Genomic DNA, 27087 nt, shown 5'->3' with positions numbered 1-27087 from the left:
AGTTTCACTAATTGAGAATCTGACCTGAAACCAAATGTAGTGTATCCGAACCAAATTGAATAAATTCTAATTGGGTGTTTCATATTTAAAATAATCCTATCTAATTTAAGTTATTTTTGAACTTAAATATAACTCTGTTTACGACAAAGCCGGATAATTATAACAAAACGAAGCTGATAACTAAAGAAGGCGGAGAGGCAGAATAACATTACATTAATATCCCAAAATAGAAAAGTCAAACCACACATCGAAATCAAATCAAACCAAACATAGACCAGACTCTAGAAAGTAGAAACAGCGACCACTTTACTGTTTCGGCTAAAGCGTAGTCAATTCTTCTTCATTTCTTACAAACGTAGTTTTTATAATAGAAAAAAAAATCAGAAGCTAAAGATGTTTTGAAATTTTTTAAAACACCACCAAAAGAGATATTTCAACCGCACATAATCTGTATAACTTGAAAGCTTCTAATTTTCAAGCTCTCATCTTCGATTTCTCCATTGCTCTCGGAGCTGCAGCTGCAAAAACATCACGATATCGATCATATAACAAGACATTGCGATTATCACATTAAACATGTTAACAAGTGGAAACAAAGACTCACCTAAACCAATGGCATCAGAGCCTTTCATTATCTTCAGCTTCTTGCAGACATCAATAAACATCCTGTAGTTTTTTTATCAGAATAATCAAATCCCAATTAGTATCTTTCCAATGCATGTTTCGATTTTATTCCAAAAGCATAAAACTTACTCCCATGGAACATCTCCAACAAGCATCCAGTCTCCATCCTTGTCCTCATACGTGAGCACATAGTCTTTTCCATTCAGAAGATCCTTGAGTTTGGTCTCACAGAGCTTATCCTTCCCTGCAGCTCCGTTAGCTCCACATTGACCTAAACACAAAATAATCCATTGCACTCACTAATCGATCTACCATGAAAAGTTATCAAAATCACAGAGAAACATCTCACCAAGAGTGAAAGTGGTGAACATCTTCTCCAAGGCTAAAGAAAGCTCCATGTAGTTAGTGTAGCTCCTCAGGTCAACTTTCCTCAGATAAGGAGCACCATCCATGCTGACCTTCACGAAGAGGGCCGCCGCGGAACCTGGCTTCCCATCAACTTCATCACTGTTCTTACAAGTGGTGGCCAACGTATTCTTCCTGTAGGATCTCACTGGAGGCCAACCAACAATCTGTGCCCTGAAGAAAAGAAATCAAAAACTTACCCTTCTGCATATCAAAACTCAAGCAAAAGAAGCTACATTACCTGTCCCTTGGGCATGTTCTGCGTCGCCTCCTTCTTCATTACACATTGGTTAGCTGCTACCCCTTCAGGAAACATCCAGTTTTTCTCAGTATAAACCGAACTTTTAGACTTATCCATTGCATCAGAGAAGCCTCTTTTCTTCAAGGAAACCTCATCTTTGGAAGGAACCAAAGGAAAGAAAGGCTTCTCATCGGTCTCTCTGGCAGGAAGGCCAAGCGTCAGCTCCGTAGCTTTCAGGCTAATAGCAGCTTTGTCATCAAGGCCAGAGAGAGTCGAGCTTCCAACAGAGGAAGAGGAACAGTCAGAGAGGCCCAGGTAGTTATGCTCCCGAGACGCTAGCTGGTGATGAACTCTGCAGCTCTTTCTCCAGTAACATTTCTTTAAAAGGTTTCCTAAAATAGAAACCATATCAAAATTAGGGTTTCCTAAAATAGAAATGCGAGGATTCACTCTTCTCCTAAATCACGCTTCAGAATCTAAACCATACCAACCAATCAGATACGTTCTTCTTCAACCTTCTACGATCTAAATAACAGCTAACAGAAACCGCAATTCGAGATAATATATCGAAGATTAAGCTCGTAGATCTAGAGATTCTCTAACCAACACACGAACAATCAACGAATCGAAGCTCGATTCCGAAGAAGCTAAGAAGTTTTTACCTCGAAAAGAGAGAGAGAGGTGTGGAGTCAAGGTCCTTCCATTAAAGCATTTACAAAAAAAAAAGCTTAATTATCATCATCCACCCAGAAAACTCGTTGCTGCTGCAGAGTGATTAAAAAATTATGAAAGTGGCAGGGTTGTAAATAAGTGGAGGGACGTTGATGGATTCTGATCCGACGGATGAGATTTAATCGAGAGGAGAGACGAGGACTGTAGGATCTGTGGTGAGTTGTTTGAGCCGTTGATTTATTGTCGGATCCTCTTTTAATTAAACCACTTTCTTGCTCCTCCCGAAAGGGGATGGTTCCGATCCTGCCCTTTTGCTTTGATGACGATATTACCCTTGTGAAGGGGATTGGAGAAGCGTAGTGTGAACTAGGCCTGGGCTCGGTTCGGTTCAGATATTTCGGGTAGTTTGAGTAGGGGGCTAGAAGATTCATTTACTACTTGACCTATTTTCAGTTCGGTTCGGTTCGGATAGTTTCGGTTCGGTACAGATAGTTTCAGATTCGGTTCGGTACGGATAGTAAAACTAGGAACCAGAAAATGCTCGGAAAATTTTGGTTCTCATTTGGATCCGGTTCGGATTCAGAGTTCGGATAATTTGGATATAATATCGGCTATTTAGGGTAAAATATCAAATAATTAGGATGAATTAGACAATTTTTTTGGATATTTTGGATATTTCAGATAAAATTATCCGGGTAGTTTCGGATAGTTCAGATACTTTATAATAATTTAGTTATCCTCAACCATTTTCATATACTTTAAATTAAATATATATATATAGACTTTAAATTAAAAATATATATACATAGTTATGTATGTCTATATAATTAATATTTTTATATATTGGGGTACATGTTCGGTTTTTAGTTCAGTTCGGCTATTTCAGATATAAAATTATAAGAACTGTTCGAGTATCTTGTTCTAGTTTCGGATATTTCGGTTCGGTTCTAGTTTGGTTCTTTGGTTCCGGTTGTTTTTGCCCAAATCTAGTGTAGAGGGGATTTGGAGAAGCGAAGTGTGAAGGGTGTAGTGGTAATTACGAGGCGAGAAAAAGAGGAGTGAGAGGGGACAAGAAAGCGGCATTCCAAGTCGGTTTGCCGGGTGGTGAATGGGACATCTAACCTCCTCCTCCTCATAATCTAATTTCCTTTTTTTTTTGTTTAATTAACTTCTTAATCTTTTTGATAGTCTTTCCTTTTTCATTTTAATCTATACTATTAAAAGGAAAGCATTCTTAAAAAATCTACTTATACAAGGTTGTTTGGACCTATTAGTTACTAACACCATATAATTCAGCATATTTTAAGTCAAAGTAATATTTCATACATCAACTCATAATTTCCTTAATGTACAAAAAGAGATATTTTAACTAACAACAATATTTTACCTAAAGATTTTATTATTATTTTCTTAATACAGAAAATAACTTAAGGAAATAGTCATAACAAACAGATTAATATTAATGTACATATTTTTAAATATTAATGTCCCATTTTAAAACTAATTTATTTATATATGTAGTAGAAAACAATATTAAATTTTGATGAAATCTTATTAAAATTTGCAAATTTTTTTTATTTTTTAACTTGAATTTGCGAAAACTGGGTTTTAATATTGAACTAAGTCCGATTTAACTCAAATTCGGTTTTTAGCACAACTCAGAACCAGTTAGAAGAGCGAGTCAGGATCCGACTGGTTCGATCGTACGGTCCGATCAGATTTTCAAAACATTAGTTAATACAGTTCAATAATTAACATATATATTTTTAATAATGAATATCTTTACTACTAAAAACATACATATCATCTTTAAATCTATTTCAAACAAATCTCATACTATAAAAAGTAATGAATAATAAAAACATTAAAAGTTAATAGTTATAATGTGAAACAAAAAAAATATACTAGATTTAAAATTTATTAAAGATTAAAAACCTCAAACCCGTGCTTAAGAAGCGCGGATCAAAATCTAGTTAATGTTAATCCGCCACCTTCCTAATTTATTTTTAACTTTCATTATTGCACTTCCTTATCGTGCTTTAATTTTTTACTTAGATTGGCCCAACTAGATGGGGTCCAATAGACAAATGTTAGTCCCCTAAACCTTTTTAAAAATGATTTTGCGTTTTTGTATACAAATATCTTTTTTTTACTTACCTTATGTTTTTGTTCTTTTTGGTTCATTATATTTAAGCTAGATGAGCTTTCAACCTAAAATCAATTGGTGTTAAGTGGAATGGTCTATCTATCTTATATATTACGATAAAGATCATTTCCAACATCCGATGTGGGACACTCTGTGTATAATACGCTCTCTCGAGATGATGGCTCTTTGAGCGTCAATCTGAGAATGCTCGGGCAAAGATCGATGGGTCAACTTTAGGCCAGATTGATGTGGATCGGGTTGGACTGTGTGGATCATGCTCTGATACCATGTTAAGCTAGATGGACTTCTAACCTAAAATCAATTGGTGCTAAGTAGAGTGGTCTATCTATCTTATATATTACTAAAGATCTTTTCCAACATCCAATGTGGGACACTTTGTGTCTAATATATAAATGATTAACTATTCGCAGTTCTGAGTTTGTTATTGTTAAGTTTGTATACAATAATTTAGACGAGTTTATGAGAATAATATAGCATTTAATTATATTTTTCTTAGAAAAGGCTTCATTCAATAATGTTTTCATTACATTATTTTTACTTCATTGGTCACAAAGTCTGGAGATTTGACGGTGTTAATTGTGGTTACCTCAAATTGTTTATGTAACTTGTAATCACCGTTCGAGTTTAAAGTTATAATTAATACAAAAAAATAAGTAAAATAGGTTGGAGAAGGGAGCATCTATACTATACTAAAAGGCAAATATAAGCAATGGAGAGGGTGTCCACGTAGGATAGAAAAATCAACCAATCAGAGAGCCCGAAATTGCCACGTCATTTCATTTATTTTTTCGTAAAAAATGAAAAACAATGCGAAGGAAAGGATCGAACCCGGGTTATTATGACATTAATATAGGACAGTTACCACTAAGCCATTGAAACTTTCTTGAACACATATACAAGAATCACTAAGTATGTAATCACAAACTCTTATGTACAATTACAATAATATGAATTCAACATTCAAGACTCCGATACTTTGTTTTGTAAAAAAAAATAAGTAAGTGACTAAGCTAATATATTCTTTGAAAGTGTGAGAACATTGAAAAATATGAAAAATCATAGATTTTTGTTTTCGTGACAAAGTTAAGAATTTTGTAAAAGTAAGTTTAACATATAAATTTCCGTGACAAATATGAAAAAGCATAGATTTTTGTACAATTTTGACAAAACAACTCAAAACATAGTTCTCTAATGTCTTAATAAAATATTATTTAAGGGTGCAATAGTTAAATATATCAATTCAATAAATTTTGTAATTTATAGACAAAACAATAACACAACAAATTTTGAAACATTTCAAATTTTGAAACATTTGTTTAACCTATCGATTTTTTTTCATGAGAATCGAACTGAACAAGATAAAAAAAAACAATTAGATTTACAAATATTTAATTACCATTTTATTCAATTTTAATTAATTTCAAATTATAATAATGTATCTTTTTGAAGTTACAAAAAATATTGTTCTTTCTTTATTACACTAGCATTATATATAGATTCTATATACACAAATAAATATAATATAACAACATAAGATTGCTTTCTCCGATTCATATGAAAACTTTTTAAGTTATCCACCAAAGCAAATTAATTAAATCAATCAAATTGTTAGAATACAACAAATTAATATATAATTTTATTTTAAATTAAATTATTTAAAGGTGTATTTTCATTAAAAACAAAATAATAAATTAGTAAAAATGATTTGATGGTAATTTTTATGATATATATATATATATATATATATATATATATATATATATATATATATCAATTCAGTGAAAGAAATAGAAGCTTAATATGAAAACAATCTTAAATACAAAAAACTCTAAAAATTGACAAAAAAAACTAACAAAAATTAAACTATGATATCACTTGAAAGCTTCTTAGACAATATTAATAAAATATTTTAGCGATAATTAGACAAATTTGATTTTTTTTGCCAGCCAAAATTTTATTATTAATTAGCATCAATTATTTCAAGATTTTTAAGAAATGATGGACAAAAAAAATAGGATGGACATAAATGATATATGAACTATGAATAGTACTTTGTAATGCTGACTTAGATAACAGATATGCACATCCATTTCCAGTCCTTTTTGATGCCTAAATTCAATTACTTTAGAGTAGTTATTCCACAAAGAGATCGTATGAGATATTGTTTTGATATTCAGATTTGTTTCTTGACTTTTAAGAAGATCGATAACTGTAAAATGTCTTCTTCGAATATGATATGTCTATAACCGAGTTCCCAACATGAGACAAGGTTGTTCAGAAAGTAAATAATTTTATTTTTCTTATATTATATAATAAATATATATTATTTACTGATAATAAAAATAAAGTTATTCATCTATCACATATATCTATGCAAAATATGCAAATCAAGTACAACAATCAAACAACATAATAATTTTCACAAAGAAAATTAAAAAAAAAATATTTATGTTATGTAGTCTTATTTTATATTCTTTAAATAATGTAATACAATATTATACATTATTTTTTTAGAATTGAGAAATACATATAATATCTTATCCGCGCGTAGCGCGGTTAAAAACTCTAGTAATAATAACAGGCGGTGAAAATGGGAATGGAACACGCATGGGAAGCAAAAGATCTGGCCGTTGAATATTATGGAAGGAGGCCTGTGTCCGTCCATCATGAGGTTCTCTGACGGAAATCATCACTCTTCCGTACAACTCACGTTAATTATTTACCCTCTTATTAAAAAAAAAGTAATTTTCTTTTGCGAAAAAGAACATGGAGTAATAAACATCTCCAAAATAAATTATATGAACGTTTATGCACCTTCAAAAAGTATACGAGTTTTCTTAACATTCCCAAGCTTTATAAAGTTTGTTCCTCATATTTTATATATGTCGAATATTTAAGTCAGGAGAAAACGGAATTTCTGGGAGAGTGAGAAAAGAAGAGTGCAAAGCGGAGTTTATATATTTCAGTATTTAATATTACATGTACTTAAAACATGTGTGGCTAATTAAATACTAGTGATTAGTAAAAATATGCAACAGCAATACTGATAAAATTATTACACAAATGCAAAAGTAAACAGTAGTAGATTTGTTTAAAAAAAAAAAAAAAAAAGCAGTAGTAGATCAGATTAGCAGTGCGAGTACAAATAATGCTGGTTTAGACAAGACAGTGGGTCCAGTAGTGCTTTTGTCCTTCACGCTTATTTTATTACCTCATTAATGATGCATACACTATAATTAATTAAACTAACTACTACTCCTTCCGTTTTTTAATATAAGTCGTTGTAGAGAAATTTTTTTGTTCCAAATTATATGTCGTTTTCGGTTTTTTATGTAAAATTTATTAGTAATTAATGTTATATGACCAATGGTAATATATCTTTTATTTTTTTATTGGTTCAATTGTGGTTAGGTAAATAATTAATGATGTTTTTGTTTAGAAAATATAAGAAATTAATGGTTTTCTTAATCTACGTGTATATCTGTAAAACGACTTATATAAAAAAACGGAGGGAGTAATAATTAGAAGGAGATTTACGACAAGACACGTTAGACTCTTACCAGGGCCCAGACTTGTACAAGCATACAAATTACATTTAGTATCATGACGCCTTATTTTGTACTATATTACACCGATTTAATTATAGGCCCATAGATCATTTTCTTATTAATGGGCCAGGGCCACTAAGCGCGTTTACAAGGATACTTGGCCAAAATCAGATACACCTTCGAGTTTTCACATATAAATCTCTCGTAACATATAATTCCATCCCTCGTAATAAACTATTACATAAGATAACATATAAAATTGTTGGTATATCTAGCTGTATATGAATTGGATTTTTTTCGTCTTCTGTATATTGAATAACACCTGTATTAGCATTAGTACCTATCTCAATGGGTCTTGGTCTACGTCAACATGGTCCCATATAGCTTAGTTTTACTTGTGCAATATGTTTGGATTTTCCTGTAAAAATATAAATGCATATTAAATATTTTTTCTATATAAGAAAATATCTTAGGATTTTTGTTTGCTAAATGAAAATATCTTAGTTTCTATAAGTGATGTCACCGAATCAGAAAATCTATATGCATCGTTGAGTAGATTGGAGTAGAAAAGGACTGGTATCACTCTCAAAACAAGTCCAGCATGTTGCATACCCATTGAGATCGTAATTGGTAAATGATACAGAGTCCATTGAATTATATGAAAACATACATATGAATACGATAGTTAAAAAGAAACGTTTTATGGAAGTTTAGCTTGATAGAAAGCAAAGACACAAGTTGTAATATTAAAGTGTCAGTTGGGTTTGTGTAGTGGATAACACACTCATTGACCTTAAAAGTAACGGCGGTGACCAGTTCAAGACCCATTTACAGTTCAGACACAGAAACACGCATATAAATATAAATAGCAAGTCTAGTTCAATTTTTCAAGTAAATCTCGTAAGACTAATAATATTTTGTTTTATAATATATACCAGATATGATAATGATTAGGACAAACAGCGTGAAAATGCAAAGAAACAATGGTAGTTTACTTAATAAATGTTGTTAACCATTATAAGAAAAGGATTGGTGGCAGCATGAAATTGTGTAGTTCTCATGTCAATGTGAAATATTTAAGCCTGAAGGAAACGTAAATAAAAAATAAAAATAAAAACTGGGAGATCTTTTATTTTTGTATTACAAAACTTGTGAGACCTTGAAAGGCAAAAAATATTAATCGTAAAATTTAGACTCGCTGAATTTGGCATTATTTGCAACTAAAACTGCAAAAACAAAAATACAGATTTGCACAAAAAAAACAAAAATACAGCTATTAAAAAAAAAGTCAGAAAAGTAAAGAGTATTGTCAAATAGAAGTTCCACACGGCAGCTACTCTTTTGTTTTTTCATTAGATTTGTATAGCAGCCGTAAAATTTACAATTTAAATTTGACTTTAATAGTATTTATGGGTTACTGACACTGTCCCATGTGGTCAAATATTTTAATTACTGTTATATTGCATTTCTTTATCATTTCTAGGCATATTCAACGATCATACATGTTACGTTTATATATTGCTATGACATACACGTCAACTGTTATCATAAACATAATAAAATACTACAAACAAGCAATTCCCATGATCATATCTTGTCATGGATTTCTGTACTTTCAGTTGTTGAGTCGTTTAAAATCCATGGACTGATATTTGACCCTTAGGAACTCAAAAGGCCAAAGGACCAACCACAAAAACGGTCAGGTCCATTCTCGTAATTTCAGTGGTAGTTTTGAGTAGCAAGGGTTTTCTTCATTAGACAACATTTTTATTCATTTCTTATAAAAATGTCAAATCTATATTCTAATAATAATAATAAAAATAATCAAACTGACAAAGTAAAAGGAAGAAGAGGGTGAGACTCAGTGCCGGCAAAAGTCCCAAACATTTGACGTAAGTTAAGTTATTTCATAGTCATCCGGAATTTCTTTTTCAGTTGGTTCAATATACCAAGTGGGGACTGGTTTGTCTTGGGCGGTGTAGGAACCAAACATAATTCGACAATTCCACACTATCGGTTTTGAAGTTCAGCAATTTATACTATAAACAGAATTACCACAACTTATTGTTTGTTTTCTTAAAAAAAAAAGAGCACCTTTTTCATTTTGATTTGTATATTTTTCTTTTACAAACAACGAATACAAAAACGAAAGGACGTTCGTATGATCAAGGAACTCGTACTCAACTTCTCTTCCAATCGTTTCAACTTGGGTGTGCCTGTTAGCACGCGCCCACACAAATTAATGCACAGGACCATAAAATGGTATTAATTTGTTTTCATATAGAGTAGAAGTTTAGCTATATGCCTATATCACACTAACATGTCTAGGCCAAATTGTCGTTAGGATTTGCTTATGGCATTTACATTATCAAGAGCAGATCTGAACACATCCGATGAAATATTTGTCTTGCCCTCCAATTTTTTTTTTGTCAACGCCCTCCAATTTTTTTTAAATATCATAAGTAATATGACGTTTAATTATTGAAATTTCTCTATGTTAAACCTAGTCTAAAAATGTTAAAGGCTTTTAAAATCTCGGCCATAACATTGTGAATAAAATAATTATATATTTATCACGTCAGGATACATATTATATTAAGTGATGTACGAATCTCTATCAGAATTATTGTAATCGTTGAAAATAATCGATCTCAATAGAGACAAACCATGTGATAATTGTTTTGGTTTGGTAGCATAATAGTACCCGTACCCAGCATATGCTTTTCATCGTATTTAAAAACGCCAAAGAGTATTATAAAATGTATAAACTCATCAACGAGCTAACGCTATTCGTTATTGCTTGCATAAAACAAAAAACAAAAACTATAGCGATTTTTCTTCGTCTTTAACTTTAAAAAGAATAATAGAATTATGTTATGAACTCTTTCTAGTCCGACTTGATGTGTATCTAAACCGCAAAAACACGTGAGAGCGCATTGCATAGATGTGAAGAATTTTTTCAGTGTGGGTTTCATACACAAGAGAACATGAAATTGAATTTTCTGGAAGTGTAAATAATTACTTATAAAACAGATACAACGGAAATTTAAGCTATTATATTTTGTAGGAGTAGCTAGCGCAGATAATAGTATGATTAGGGTAATTAACGAAGATTAGGTCAGGTAACAAAGGCAAAAAACGTTAACATGGTGGAGCTTTAAGTCCACGTCTTCTCCGTACAGGCAGCCTCCCTCTCTCCTCTTTCCATGTACATTCAAAGACTATCCAAAAACATAATTTCATTATTAGGTAAATTCTCTTCAATCCATCTATAGAAATGTATATATTTAAAATAGAGTCTCATTATTTATAAAGAAAATAAAGAAAAAGCTATTTCAATTATTATATATAGAGGTAAAATAACATTTTCTACATTTACTCATATAAATAAAAACAAATTATTATAGAATCATATATTTCAATAAATCTACTTTATGATATATAAATAGTTGGAGATACTCTTATATGTTGTTTCAGGTCACAATATATGTTGTTATATCCTTTTAAGAAAACATAAGGGTGTATTGATAAAAACACAAAAAAATATAGAAAGCCAGTTAAAAAATGATTGTTAACTAAATTCTTTCATCTTATTATATTATTTATAATATTATTAATCTCATGTTGGTTTGTTTTTTTATACTTAAAAATTTAGAAATTGCTTAAATTAGCATATTCTTAGTATCACTTTTCATGTTTGCTTTAACTACATTTATCTTTAGTTTTAAACAGATAAATAAACATTTATAACTCTAATGTTAAATAATCTAGACTTTTGTTTAAACTTGAGAGCTGTGATTTTAGAGGCTGAAGTTTAGGGTTTTAATAAATAAATGAAATTTTAAAAATAGTTTCTTAAGAAAATTCGAATAAAAATAATTTTGTATGAAAAATTTCAAATTTAAAAAATGTATAACTCGAAAAATGAAATTCTTTTAATTATTTATTTAAATAATTGTTTATAAATCGGAAAAGTAAACATGAATAATGATACCAAAAGTTTACTTCCAAAATTTTGTTTTGTGTAAATATCTCAAATATTATGCCTATCAACATTTCTAACGAATAAATTTTTTGCTAACTTAACATATTAGAATAATGATATTTCACTTAAAAAATAATTCTAGCTCAGACAGTGAAACTTATTTTTTCAGTATAAGTTCATTTATAATATCTACCGCAACATCACAAATTATAAAATAGAAATGGTTCAGCAAAGTCAAGAAACATATAAAATCCTTATGCATTTTTTTAAGAAATTCATCCTTTAATAATATAATAGCTAACGGGAATAAAATTTTCAATGGAAAAAGATAAGTGACAACTTTATTGTACAGCATTTTTGCTTTTTTTTTTCTACTGAGGCCATAAATTTATAATAGTAGTAAGATAAATTAAATTAAAAGTGAAAATTTTCTTTTATAAATAAGCGCTCAATATCTCCTCTCCTTCCCCGTCCCCTGTCTTCTCCAAACTCACACAAGTTCCCTCTCTCTTCTCTCTGTTTATCTCTCTAACGCATGAGAGAACAAACTCATCTCACAATCTCAGTCTTCGGTTATATCGCCAGCTTAGATGGAGAACACTCAAGGATCCTCGCCGCCTCACATGGACGCTTCTCGGCCGTCACTAGGATTCCCTCTCGGCACAGCTCTGCTTCTCATAATCATTTTCAGCCTTTCCGGGATATTCTCTTGCTGTTACCATTGGGACAAACATCGCTCGCTCCGCCGTTCTTTGGCCAATGCCTCTGGTCATCCCTCCGCCGACATAGAGTCCTCTCCGTTCAAACCTAGACCCTTTTTTCCGGTATAGTCTCCTCTCCCATTTTCTGAAATTATTATAAATTTCGATTTTACCAACAAAAAAAAAAGGGAAAACATATTTGCCACAACATTTTATTTCCATTTCTCATCGAGGATTTAAAACTCGTATGTTTGAAGGATTTTAGTTACTATTAAATTTAATAAAAAAAGTTCACGTTTTTTTCGAGTAAATACAAAATAGGGTTTCTTATAAATATTTTAGAAATCGAAAAGTAAGTGAAAGCATATGGAATACATTACTATCTTGATGAAATTGTAATTTATTAAGGACCAGAAGTTGAATTTTGAAAATTTAGTTAGTAAGTAGAAAGTAAAAAATAAAATATAAATATAAATCTAGTGAGTTGATTATGAACTAAAAATAACTATTGTGAACAGGATGTGAAGAAACCCCAGGATCTAAGCATAACGGTGGTGATGCCTGGAGATAATACGCCTAAATTTATAGCATTGCCGTGTCCGTGTGCACCACCTCGGCCAGAGAACCTCACCGTTGATGTCCAAAGTCCACCGTTCTCACCACCTGTTAAGCCGCCGCGTTTTCCCATTCCTCTTTGTTAGATTTAATTTAGCTAAAAGATAACACAAAGGAGGAAAAATGTCGAAATATCTCGTTTTGATGTACATGTAAATCATAAATTTTTTTTGAAACTATTATAAATTTAATTTTGTTCTCTGATTTATTATTTATGTATTCAGTTGGCAACATTATGAAGTGGTTTGATTGTGTGAAATTTTTATAGAGAATGACACTTATATTAATCAACTAATGATGTAGTTAGATGTTATTCTTTTAAAACATGATTGTTTGATTGGTTAAAAAAAATTATAAACTCGCACACTTAAAACTGAGGTAAAACTACATGGTTATTTTGTTTTTAATGGTGAATATTATTCATCGATTTGAGCTATTATTTATCTATGAATGCTGTATGCAACAACAAAACACATGGCACGTTTCGTCGGACGATATTTTCGATGTCGATGTCCTGATTCAATTATATTTCCTTTGGCTATACAAAATTACAAATACTTACTGTATGAAATAGACGTTAACCGAAAAAAACTATTATATTTTTATTGTAATACTGTTGTTTTTACCAAAATAATACTATAGATTACTACTAATTTAGGATATCTCGAGATTTGTTTGAATTGTACCAGAAATAGCGCAGATTGTATTTATATTCACATTTCCGTTCTTTATTAGTAGTCCAATTTTAAAAAGGTGTTTTCTGTAACCACGTTTGATACTTTAAATGGAAAACAGGCATATCAATTAAATTGCAAAGCTTGTGCGTCATAACAAGAAACCTCATGATTAATCATTGAACATAGTAAACATTCTATAAGAGCTAATTAATTATTACATTTACAGTATGGACGGACGAAGATAACAATATAGCTCTCCGTTAATTACGACCCTTATTTCGGTCATAACCATTTTGTTTTAATAAAGTTCGAGTCACTTTTACACAAAAAAAGAAAGAAAAAAAGTTCGAGTCACTCAAAATATAAAAACTTCATAAATTTGGCACTAAAGTTATGAATCCAAAATTGACGTCACTAGCAAGTTTCTTAACCAAGTGCTCAAAACACATCCCCACCACTGACCCCTCCAATTTAACAATCCACTTCATGACCTAAATTCACTGTTATACATATACATATTATTCTTATACTTTGCTGATTTGTCATTTTAAATTGAATATCAGTTTTATAATGCATTGGTTTATCCTAATATTCTAACCCAAATACTTCCGAATCTGATCGATAGAGATTTACCTTTTGCTCAAGTCCACTAATTATCAATTATACAACAACAAAAAAGAGAACACCAAATGTTAAATAAATTAGGTCAGGTCGAAAGTTCGAATCAAAGCTCTTTTTTTATCATATCAAGTTTCAAATTTCTGACCCATCAAACGACATAAATAATAGTACCAGAAAATGTTAGAACTAACTAAATTCACTCTCGAATGAGTTATTAAATGCTTGCAGAGAGTCATCGTGATAAAAAGAAAAAAAATGCTTGGAGAGTTCCATATAGTATATTTTTAGAAAAAACGAAAAATGCAAAGTAATCAGTGCTTGTGTCAAGTAAGTCATACTGCAAAGTACAAAACTGGGATTGGTTCCTTTGATGACGTTATCTATGCTTCGCGGTTCTTCAACAACCGTTTTATTTTATTTTTGTAAATTGTTGTTGTTTACGGGTATTTTATTGTGTTGGTATTCAATAAGCCCATTAATAAAGAATTTGCATCTTATAACCATGAAAAAAAACATAAATTCGATATCTAACCAAAAACATCATCTCTCTTTTTATTTATTTTCTTATCTCTCTCTAATCTTTTATTAAAAAATTAATCTTTTTTTTTGTTATTTGGCAAATAAATTTATAAATATCAATTAACAAAGCTTTGGTATTAAATATTTGTTATATACATTACGCGCTAAGAAATCAAAGTGATTATGAAGTCACCAAAAATAAATTAAAAAAATTGAAGAATAGAGTAAATAGAATTTTTCAGCTAAGATATTTTTTTTTATAAAGAAACTTTCATATCCCATATTATTTTATGAGTATTCAAATTTATATTTAAAATTAATTAATTAGCTAAATTAAACTAAAACAAAATTAAATATTTTGCTTACAATCCCATGAAAGCATCTTGTTTCAGTATATCTGATCTCAAGTTTTATTCTATACAAATGGTTATATGTGATGTTTTATGAATTAAACCTATTATAAAACAAAAAGAATATTGCTCAATTAGTTAAGAAAAAGGAATATGGATCATTTAAGCTACCTTTTTAAAACGATGTTTCTTTATTTCGTGCCTTACGAATTATTTTGTTTGTGTAACAGATGGAGGAAAACTCGTATAATTAATTGACTAGAGTTGTAAAAAAAAAAGAGAGAGTAGATTTTATTCTATATATTCCTGTTGAAAATACTATATTATCATGAAAAACAAATTTATTATACTGTGTAGTCATATGAAAGCATGTGAGGGCACCGCAATCACCGCTGAAACCTAGGGATCATGCCATTTCATTTCTTTATTTGTTTTTAGAGCTATAATTGCAGAGAATATTGAATAATATGATTAATAAATAAGAAAACATGCATTTTCATGAACGTTTTCATTTTTTCACGAAAAAAGAATTAGTTATCACTATTCGAAAATACAAAACCTTCCAAATAACTCAACAATAAATAGTCAAATGAAAATTTTTAAGTCATTGAAATAATTTAAATTAAACTAGAAGAAAATGAATTTAAATGGATGAAAAGCGGAGTATAATTATCTTCAAAAAAAAAAAAGCGGAGTATAATGTAAAACGTACGGATGATAAGCAAGACAAGCGCGGGCCGGAGATTGAAGAATATCAAATCACATGGGGAAACATTTCTTATCGCTCCCTTATTTCTGACGCCACCTTTTTCATTTTTCTTCATTCTTCTTATTCTCTTTTTTCTCTCTCTTTGTTATATATTAGCAGGAAGCTACAATGATATTAAATACATCGTTCATTTCACTTTCGAACATAAAACAAAAAGATTGTGTATTTTCTCTAAATACGATCTTAAAACTAAACATGGATTAATACCAACCCCTGTTTTCTTTTGGTGTTACACACACAATTTGCTTAGAAACATGGGATTGGCCAAATAATTATAAAGCATTCAGATGTTAAATAATGCCAGTTAATGTAGTTTGTGGACTATAACCTCTTGGAGGTTATTATCCATCATAAATTAGATTATTCACGTGTTATTGATAGTTTCTTGTATTTTCGACAATATTGTTATCTACAAGCAAAATTAATTTGAAAGTATTATATGATGCTTTCTAATTTATTAGATTTTTATCATAGTTAAAAATCTAAAGTAACCAACTCCAGATTCTTTCATTTCCATGTAAAGATCATTAAATTAGATTATTCACGTGTTATTGATAGTTTCTTGTATTTTCGACAATATTGTTATCTACAAGCAAAATTAATTTGAAAGTATTATATGATGCTTTCTAATTTATTAGATTTTTATCATAGTTAAAAATCTAAAGTAACCATCAATTCATATATGTTCTATTATTTCTCTTTTGACTTTATTGTTTCTGTAATACTATCTGTCAAGCATGATTGTAAAAGGGCTGCTACACAACTTGTGGGGATAAACCACAATTCAAAAAAGTTTCATCATTAGTACCAAGATGTTGATGATGTTGAAACAGGGATGTGGACAAATGTTATACAGTTCACGCTTAATATCTATACTTGTGCAAGTTGCATAACTAAGATTCGTAATTAGACTTTACTAATATAGCATTGATGATATTTGCTACTTTAAACCAGTCTTATTGTATTTTTACAGGAGATTTTGATTTGTGTTTTCTCAGTTTTCTAATCATTGCCTGATCAAGTATAATTATCTAACTAAGAAAACGAGATGAACATATTTTATGGTCTTTTGTTTCCGGATTGTGGGTAGCCTTCTTTTCATTGTGGTAGTGAGCGTTATTGTGACAAGTTGTTTCATAGTGCCCAAGTGGAGTCATTTCTCAACTAAAAACTAATGTTTTGTGTGTGAGTATTTTCCTTTTCTTGGGAGTTTAACTTCATTCCAAATATGCGATGATTCTTAGTCCAATTATTATAGTTTCCGTTTGTTTCATTAAATAAATCGAGAGAAACTATTCTCTACTTCCAAAAACCATGCAAGATCTCGACAGTCAAAAACAATATCTATTCCTTCCAAGGCCCAAATGATACAGCATTATAACTATGGGCCTGTCCAGTTTATTTGCTTACGCCTTAGGCTTCTGTGAATTAACTTTTTCTTTCCTAATTATGAAAAATCGGTAAGATTAAATGTTGATACACTGATACAGTACCATGTAATGATGAATGCGTGTGATGGTGGGCCTGACGGCACAGGGATTAACATTATAATCACTCCCATCATTAGCCATTAAAACTTTGTGATTAATACGCTGTTTATTATACGTATCTTTCTGATCGGAGACATCTGCACTGTCATCTACAAACCCTAATTTCAATTATTGAATTCAGTATAAACTTTTACCTTTTATTAATCAATATTTTATTCATTGATACATCATTACACTTTTCGATCTTGAACTTTTAATTAAGATTATAACCTCCATCTACAAATCTAATCTCCAAGAAAATATCTTTTTCTTTCCTTCTTTTAACAACTCATAATGTTTTCCCCCTAGAAAATTCAAGCTCGCAATGGAAATAGACACCAAACTTCTAATTTTTTGAAAGCATTAAATAAATAGTATGTTGGTTCATTAATTTCGTCATAATAACTCCTTACAAGCATTTTCCTCCATAACCTGCGTTTCTAAACAATGCTTGCTTAATATCTTCGGAGTTGATGAAATCTCTCTGCTGAGCTACCTATAAAGACAGACACACAACACAAACAAACTCATCAATCTTACCCTTGCAGATATATTATTTGGATATCGTATTCATATATTATCTTGATATATTCTTACTACCTCGGAACAAGAAGCATGCAAAGAGAAATCACTAAAGCAGCTAATAACACATTGTTCAATCTCCAAGCCTAGAGTCTCTAGTGTATTAACAGTTGATAGAAGCAATCCCGGTTTGGGTGAGCAAAGTATCTCAACCCGAGTATCTTGGTCTCTCCGGTCCACTTCAAACTATCCAAAACATAACGAAATTAACAAAATCAGTCTTCATCCACTGGTGATTTTGTGAAACTTCGAGGGTATTTCTAGTAACAGTTCACAAGTAAAACTACAAAAATCAAGATTACTGACATGAAAAGAAAAAAAAATTCATTCTTGCTATACCTTTGGTGAGTTTCTGACCAGAGGTTCGTTTGTATTAAGATCCTTGATATCACCGAAGAGCTTAGAATGATGTGAACTGTTGCTAACTACGAGTTCTTGTTCCTCGTCTTGTAACTTGTTGATTTTGTCTAAAAGCTCCTTCATGTAATCTATGGCATCCCCTAGTATCGATGTCCTGTCCATCTAATTTTGAAGAAAACAATAATCATTATCTTAAAAACTTTTAAATTATTAAACATTTATATATCTACTTTTCAACAGGTTCTGTAGATTCCCATAAAAGTAAGAACACGATAATTAAACAAGTCTTAAAAAAGGTTCAAACAAGAAAAACAAACATATAATGTTGAAAACATAGAAAACGCTATTTTCATGAAAACACTTTTAATATATTAACTAGATCTCGATCCACGCAACCACACGTGTTTTTGTTTTCATTTATTTGTATATAAACATTTTGCTTTCAATTCTAAGTTGGTATATATTATAATATATATGTGTCTATCAATTTTTAAAACATAATAAATTTACGGTTTTTTTTTCATTGAATAAATTGTTTCAAACCTTCACATGTATTGTTACCTTCTTCTATATATATATTTTTTTGGATTATTATTTCATTATTAAAATCGTAACTATATAAAGATTAGTAAAATATTATTTTATTGTCATATTCAAAAATATTGTAACATTTAACAAATTTAAAAAGTTTTTTAAAAATTAAACTTTACTTGACAGATTTATATTATTGAGTAAATAATTAAACATTTAGTTTTTGTTTAATTTTTAAAATAAACTATATAGTTTAAAATTTGTTTTCATTGGTTTAAGGTAGTAAAGATTAATCATTGTTAGATAATATGATTTTTGTTATTAAAAAAAAATCTTCATAATTTTAAAATTTAACATCGATAAATATTTAAATAATTAATATATGAAGATATAATATTACAACATTAAATTATATCTATTTAATTTATATTATCTATAAATCCAATGGATCTATTGTTTAAATTCAATTATTGATAGCCCAATAAAAATTTCTGGTAGACTCAAAATTTAAATGATAAAATTAGAGATTAAATATAATATGACTTTTTAGGAATATGTCCATTAAATTTTTTTTTTTTTAAATTACACATGAATCACGGTTGTGACTTCTGTTTTAATATATAAGATGTATAAAGGACGAATCTTTTGAACCAAACGTTAAATCTTCAAATAAAACAAATACTACAGTTAGCTAGGGTTTAAATTTTGAGATTTAACTAAGTTCGAACATAATGATTAAAAAGACTGATCTCTTTATCAGTTTATTGGCCCCTATAATAATAGAAAAAAATACATTACTCCCATTAATTAAAAAAAATAGGGGAAGAATCTTTTCTTGATTTTGACCATTATGATTATAATTATTCAAAAAGGTTAAATCATAAAACGTTAGAATTATTATTTTACCTTACTGATATTTGGAACAATGGATCTGAGCATAGAGAGACGATCGTTAAGCCGTTTTCTTCGACGCCTCTCCGCCATGAGATTCTTTGAAGGTTGGCCTTCAAGTTTTTTGCTCTTCTTCTTGTTTGTTGTCTCTACTACTCCTCCACAGTATCCAACACTGAAGCTTTTGCTCTGATCAGACTCCACCAGTGGAGATGGATACGACGAGTGATTAATGAAGCTCTCTTCTTGGGAAGTTGGAAGCATCACTGGTGGTGAAGAGGAAGAAGAGTCTATAATCTCTTGTAGGGCCTCAAGAAAAGGGTCATCGAATGTTGAGGCCGTGGAGGAGATTAACGGCGGAGATGAAGATGAGGGTGGTGGTAAAGGTGGTGTTTGGTGAAGAAGCAACGGTGGAGGTTGAGAGATTAGGTCCATGAAAGAAGATGAGTACAGAAGAGTATTTTCGTCTTCTTCTTCATTGTCGAAACAGAGGTAATCAATGTTCCATCCATTTGAGAATAACTGATGATGATCAAATCCGCCATTAAAGCTCAGGTTGTTGATGCTGGTATTGTAGTTGTAGTTGTCGGTGGTTTCTTGCTTTGTCGGAACAAGAAGCTCTTCGAACACATTTATCTGAGTCGACAGTTCCATTTTTCTGTAATAAGGGGAAGAGAATACAGTGTGTATGTGTGTGAGAGATAAAGAGTTTTGTGGATTAAAGAAGATGAAGCGTAAGCGTATTTATAAATAAAATCCAGAGAGATGTTTCAGTGAGAGAGAAATCTATTGATTAAATTAAAGACTCGTCTTAATTTGGGCTTTATATAATGTGTGGCTTTGTTTGGTTTGATTAACACATTTTATAATTATTTCTCGTGACGAATAATAAAAAGAGTATTTGTACTCCCTACACACAACTTCCTCTCTATTTGCACTCCATACACTATTTTTCTTCAATTTTTCCCCCCATCACTACTATTTTCCCTTAATTCAATGGTATCTCACTCTTTTTAGTGTATTGAGCTAATTTGCTCTAATAAAAAACATTTTCGTTAGCTCTAGGCTCTACCTCTGTCTAGCTATGATGAGTAGATGAGCTATTTATATTGGTACAAGACTTGACATAAATCGATGTAATTTTTATTTTGCCGAGTGCCTATGCAAAAATAAAGATGCGAATGTTAATCGAGTTTTACTCAAAAATCATATAATAGAACGCATAAGTCTTTGTTTTTTAAATGGATACTCGATAGTTTGTAGAAAGTTAGGAGGAAGCCATAGTTGAATTCTATAAGAGATTAGTTTTGATGATTTATATTATTGCAGTATGTGCGGTTTCTAATTTCTAGAGGTTCTATGTCGATATATATAAATACGATGCAACGTTAAGATGTCTAAACGAAGATGGAAGATCTATAGGTTTACACTATCTATTCCCCCATTAAAACGTGAAATCTTTCGCCATTCTTAATTTGTTTTTTTTCATTCATTATATACATCATACATGTGATCGTTTCTTATTACATTTGGTGTTAATTATTGCTGAAATTGTAGGGATCCTTAAAAATCTTAACACTTTTGATTTGAACCACTATACCACTATAGAATCCAACATATAAAGTGTTTTATATATTGATTTTTCTTTTATGTATGATTCATACACGCATATCCATATATTTAAATAGTATCATACGTACGATTGCGGAATTAGTAAACTTCAGTTGTGTACGTTGGTTATATGGTTTACAATTGGAGATTTGTTTATCACGAAATTCTGTAATAATAGTGGTTACATAACATGATGTTAAATTAATATCTCTTTCAATAAAAAGGAGGATTTAAGTTGTTTTGAAGAAGAAAAAAAGACCCAAATTCAGACTTATATCAACAAATGAAAATGTAATTATCTAAAGTCTAATAATTAGTTATACGTAAATGACAAACAACAAGAAAGGAGAGAGAGTATACGTTTGATTAATCCCTTTCCATACAGGAAAGCTTTGATCCCACAAATTTTCTGTCTCGACGAAAACGGATCATCAACATTGTCGACTCCCTCTTGCTTTATTTATACTCTTTATGTATATGTTTATTTATTTTGTCTGACATATTTTTATATTTACAAACTAATGTTGAACTAGTGTCTTCAGAGGAAATTACTATTATCTGGTCACACAGGGTACGTAGTTGTCTATTCTTGTGTATACGCAAATAACTAAATTGCGTCGATCTTACCCTAAATTCGATAATTAGCCTCAGTTTTGGTTTTAGTTACTATTCGACCCTTAAATCAAGGTATCTTTTGTCAATAGTAATCCCAACCTTTTTTAAATGATTGGAACATAGGCTATAGAAATAATTGCCTTATTGTATATGTTCACATTTGTCTCACGTACATTTGATATGGACGTTTATCTTTTAATTGTACGCTTTTAAAGTCATGTTTTCATAATTCAGATGGACTGTAAGCTGCAATTATTATAAACTAATCACCCAACAAATTGGAACTTTGGTTTGCTATTAACTAGGGCACTATTAGGGATGTAGTTTAGCAAATATGAAAGTTAAGGGTTAATTTAGAAACACACTTATAGAAGCAAATCTAGCTACTTGACTGCTAAGCATATGGGTGGTATTTTATATACGAAACAAATCCGTGGACAATCACGCATATATGCCTAGAATGTAGCTTTCTCATTTTCTATTAATTTCTATGTTTGCATGTACACTTCATGCTCCATCTTCAGTGTCATTCTTATCTATATTATTAAAAGAGAAATATAAAATAGAAATACCTTTTAATTTTACCATTTATTTACATTAAAATATCATTGAGATATTTATTGAACCTATATTTAAGAATGCTTGTCTTTTCCTAATTTAAATAATAGATTTAAGCATTTAATGTCTTTTTAAAATTTAAATAATAGATTTTCTTTATCAAATCATAGCCAAACTAAATTTCCTAATATATTTCATATTAACATATTCAATATTTTTAATATTTACAAGTAATAAATAAAAAAATAAAAAATCACACATCATAATCAATTTATATAACATATAAATAAAATATAAAATATTTTATTCATATATTAGTATAATGATTTCATAATATAAGTCCAATTAGTTATAAATATTAGATTTGTTTATATTATACATTGTGATATAATAGACGATTAAAATCACAAAATATAATTATTCAAAGTAATAAATAAAGTTGTCATGTTTAAAAATGTTATATTAACAATTGTGTAATACATTTTAATTTACATATATATATATATATATATATATTTATACGGTCACAGATCAAGTTCTAGAAAAAATAACAATAGCAAGATTATTTTTCTTTAACAAATTTATTTTAATAGAAATTATAGTTCCAAATATGTTTATATATTTTATATATTTATAAATTTATTTTCTTTGTCTTTAAGGAAACTTAGATTTTTAAATTGGAAAAAAATTTGACCACCTCTATATTATTTTAATTAGGAAATTTAAAATTTATATCAGAATATTTTATTAAACTTTTAATTTTAATTTTTATTATAACTGCAAAAATTAATTTTCAATATAAATTTATGTTTTAATATTACAAATGCATCATTTAATATAAACAAAAAAAAACTAAAAACATAAAATAAATACCCGCGAATCAATGTCTAGTTGTGTATAAAACATAAGAATAAATAAAAGAATATAAGAAGAGAGAGCACATGGCAAAGCGAAGCTCCATGTTCACGAAAACAAACAAGCTGTCTAAGGCCTCTCCCGTCCTTTCAGTTCACTCACTTTCAATCTATAATAAACCCATATATATACATTCACATTTCTATGGTACAGGTGTGAGTATTTTTACATATATATATGTATATAATGTATTTCAAAATTCTCTAACCAAAATATGGATGGTGATCTTGTGATACTTGAAAGTTTTCAAGATGGTGACGATCACTATTTCAATTCAATTTAAGAAAAAATGATTTACATTTTGAATATGATATTATCAGTGGTTGACTTTTTTTTTTGTAACACTTTTTTTTGTAACACTATCAATGGTTGACTATATATAGATACCGCAAGAGTTTATGAGTAAAGTTTTGGAATTTCTGAAATTTATAAGTTCAAAAATTCTTCTATATATAATTAGTTAGATCAAAGAAAAGTATTTCTAATTGTGAAAGAGAAAACACAAGCTAGTTTATCTGTTTGGATATTGTTAGCTCAGTTGCTTGTCAATTTGTTTAGTATTATTTCCTCTTTATCATATTTTGGATATTTTAGACAAAATTTATTGTGTTATTTAAATATATTTATAATTTTAATACAAAATTATTTTGTGATTATTTTTATTTTATCATTTCATATTTAATTGAATTTTGAATTTAAATAAGACCGGGTATTATAGTACAAGTAACAAATTTTTGACATGCGTATTAAAAAAAACTTTAAACATCATTTATAATAAAGCAAAAAGTATACGCCTGTGATAAAAATACATTTGCTGGTGCCTGATAGGCTGCCATATATATATATATATATTGTAGAAGATTGCCACATTAATTAAAACGTAAGTAATAATGTGATATTATATATGTTTAGAATTATGTTCTGTGCTGTGTTAAAAAAAAAAGAATTATGTTCTGTGCTTAAAATATTATTATATACTGCATAATATGTCGTCTGCATTAACAATTATTATTTTTTGATGAAAAGTAGAATTTTAAGTATCAAACAAACATGTTGTTTATGTTTCAACATAAAACAGTCAGTCTATTATCAATACATACTGAAAACAAGTTGCTTGATAAAAACTTACTAAGAACATAAAGATACTGCAAAATGTATTTATAGGCACACATAGAGCCGGTCCTTGGACCAAGCCGAATAAGCCACTGCTTTTAGCCACTTAATTATAAGAACAATTTCGGCCATAAAATTCCAAAACTTTCTTTTGGTCTAGTGGTAAAATTTTAAGGGTTTTAACTTTTTTTTGCTTCCAACCAAAGTTTGAATTGCAGGTCTAATATTTTCTAGAACCGGTTCTGGCACACATAAACAATAAAACAAATGAATGTAACTTATAAGTATATACTAGATTTTGACCCGCGCTTGAAAAGCGCGGAGTTGTTGGATTATATTATAATATACAAAGTCTTATTATATCGAAAAACATAATTTTTAACAGCTATATAATTTACAAATTAGTTTATTTGAGATTTTATATGTACACTTTTATGTAAGTTTTTTTCGATATGAGAATTATATCCAGATAAAAAAACAAACCGAACCGACCCAAAATTATAGGTTTGGTTCAGGTCCAGAGAAGATAACCTATTGGGTTTTTTGAATCCGCAGGTCTTTGTTTGAGTCCGGATCCTACCTAGACCCGATCATAAATATGTGTTTATTAGGTATATTTGGACATTTCGAATATGTTTCTGGTATTATGGATATTGTTTTTAAGTTTTTGGTTTACGATTAGAGTTTTGATTTCAGGTAAATTTTTCAAATTAAAAAAAAAATTGCGTATTTGGATAAAATTTTGAGTATTTTTCAGTTCATCGTTTGAATAAGATTTTAAATTTTTAGGTATTTGAATTTTTTTGGTATTTGTTTGGAGTTTCAAATACTTTTCGCGTTTCGGATATTTTTCAGATTTTTTAGATATTTCGAATTCTTTTAGGATCCTAAATACTCGAACAGATGTGGACCTATTACGTCCATATCAGGTCCAACAACCTTTTGATATAGATTTTTAACGTTATTGTACAAAAACATGGTTGATGAAATATTTTTCTGAGTAAAGGTATCATAAGAAATAATATAAGAGCTATTAAAAATATTTAAAATATTGTATGTTTAGAATGATTAATGTATTATCAGAAAAATAATAAATAGTTATACATAACTCCAACAATTTCTTTTATATTAGATTTTTTAAAACTCTTTCCCTTTTAATAGTATTGATTCGTTTTAAGTGAAAAGTATATAAAAGTATAATATCTAAACCAATAATTTTTAAAATTTTGAATAATCAATACTGTTATCGTGAAGTCGGGTTAGCTTTAATAGAATCAATGAATTTCTTCATTTTTTTGAAGGTAACATGAATATTCAGAAAAAAATATTTTTAAATATGAAAATATTATCAAACTATAGACGGTTGAAAGTTTAATATATGATATGAGATTTTAGTGAGAAAGTTTATATATTATATGATTACTTTATTATAAACGAAAGAGAAAGTTAGAATGTACACATATATGTCTTGCAATTTATCTTGCTTTAAATCATATATTATATAATAAAAGTGATATTATAAAACATTAGTTTCAATGCTTTTACGATTAAAAATCAAAATGGTAAATATAGTAATGATTAGGATTTAGGAGTGAGATTTAAATAAATAAAAGAATTGAATAAAATATTGTTAGAGAAATATATGGTAACATATTGTTAGTTTAAATTTAAGGTAAGACCAAAAAATAATGAGTTAAATGAAAGAGTCCAAATAACTTTCATAGGTAGATTTTTTTAGACTCCTTCCCTTTTAATAATATTGATACACTTCTAATACGTATAATAGGATAGGTGTTTATATTTATCAGAAACGATGAATGTTGTGAAGAAGAAGAGACGGACAAGGCTGTGGAATGGATCGAGGCTTGTTTGTATTCGGAAGCTGTGATATGCGTGAGAATTTGTTGGGGCACATTCAGTGAACTGTTATCTATCGTGACCCTGTCCCTAATTAATGAACTCCTCTATTATCTTCGTCTTCCTCCTCTTCACATGACTCAACTAACCAAAAAGATGCTCGTCAAAAACATTAATTATAAGTTCGTCTTCATCTTCTGCATGTACATACTCGTCATTTCCACTAACTTATTTTTGGACTATAATCATAAGTCAACCCCCTTGCTTATCTAAGAAATTTCGACGATTGGGATAGTTCGACAAATTTTAATGATTATTTTTAATATTTATTCATCTACGTAAAGGAAATAATTTACTTCTAGATTTTTTTTGAGAAACGTGATTAACTTCTAGATGTTAAAACTAGAGACGATAGTTAAAGTATATAATACTACATCTACATACTGCCAGTTAATAACGAGTGCTGGTTATTTGTTGTATAAGCCCTAATCTCATCACTTAAGTCAAGTAGTTGGCTTCATTATTTTAAAATGTTAGATTATCAGAAAGAAAAGTTGTAGTTTAAACATGCCACAACCTTCTGTTTTCATAGTTTGTAACATTATAATTATTTTTAAAGTTAGTAAGAAAA

General features: G+C 29.5%; 3 protein-coding genes across 3 annotated transcripts; 1 reads left to right on the top strand and 2 right to left on the bottom strand.

The window, feature by feature from the left end:
- Window positions 1-194: 194 nt before the first annotated feature.
- Window positions 195-2100, bottom strand: LOC103855311 (auxin-responsive protein IAA9). The gene is made up of 6 exons (XM_009132274.3): window positions 1933-2100; window positions 1271-1662; window positions 974-1196; window positions 754-895; window positions 605-666; window positions 195-512 (listed from the first exon to the last, which is right to left on the bottom strand). Exons 2-6 carry the CDS (start codon window positions 1385-1387, stop codon window positions 475-477), a joined length of 582 nt encoding a protein of 193 aa, XP_009130522.1. The 5' UTR covers window positions 1388-1662; window positions 1933-2100; the 3' UTR covers window positions 195-474.
- Window positions 2101-12090: 9990 nt separating this feature from the next.
- LOC103855310 (uncharacterized protein At5g65660) lies at window positions 12091-13217 on the top strand. Its single transcript, XM_009132272.3, has 2 exons — window positions 12091-12466; window positions 12862-13217. The coding sequence occupies exons 1-2, from the start codon at window positions 12233-12235 to the stop codon at window positions 13042-13044; spliced, it is 417 nt and encodes a 138-aa protein (XP_009130520.1). The 5' UTR covers window positions 12091-12232; the 3' UTR covers window positions 13045-13217.
- Window positions 13218-14639: 1422 nt separating this feature from the next.
- On the bottom strand, window positions 14640-24886 carry LOC103855309 (transcription factor bHLH93). The gene is made up of 4 exons (XM_009132271.3): window positions 19803-24886; window positions 18345-18527; window positions 18024-18191; window positions 14640-17919 (listed from the first exon to the last, which is right to left on the bottom strand). The coding sequence occupies exons 1-4, from the start codon at window positions 20439-20441 to the stop codon at window positions 17833-17835; spliced, it is 1077 nt and encodes a 358-aa protein (XP_009130519.1). The 5' UTR covers window positions 20442-24886; the 3' UTR covers window positions 14640-17832.
- Window positions 24887-27087: the final 2201 nt, after the last annotated feature.

Source organism: Brassica rapa, chromosome A02, assembly GCF_000309985.2.
Source record: "Brassica rapa cultivar Chiifu-401-42 chromosome A02, CAAS_Brap_v3.01, whole genome shotgun sequence".
Lineage (NCBI taxonomy): Eukaryota > Viridiplantae > Streptophyta > Magnoliopsida > Brassicales > Brassicaceae > Brassica > Brassica rapa.
This window is presented reverse-complemented; position numbering and strand designations above follow the sequence as displayed.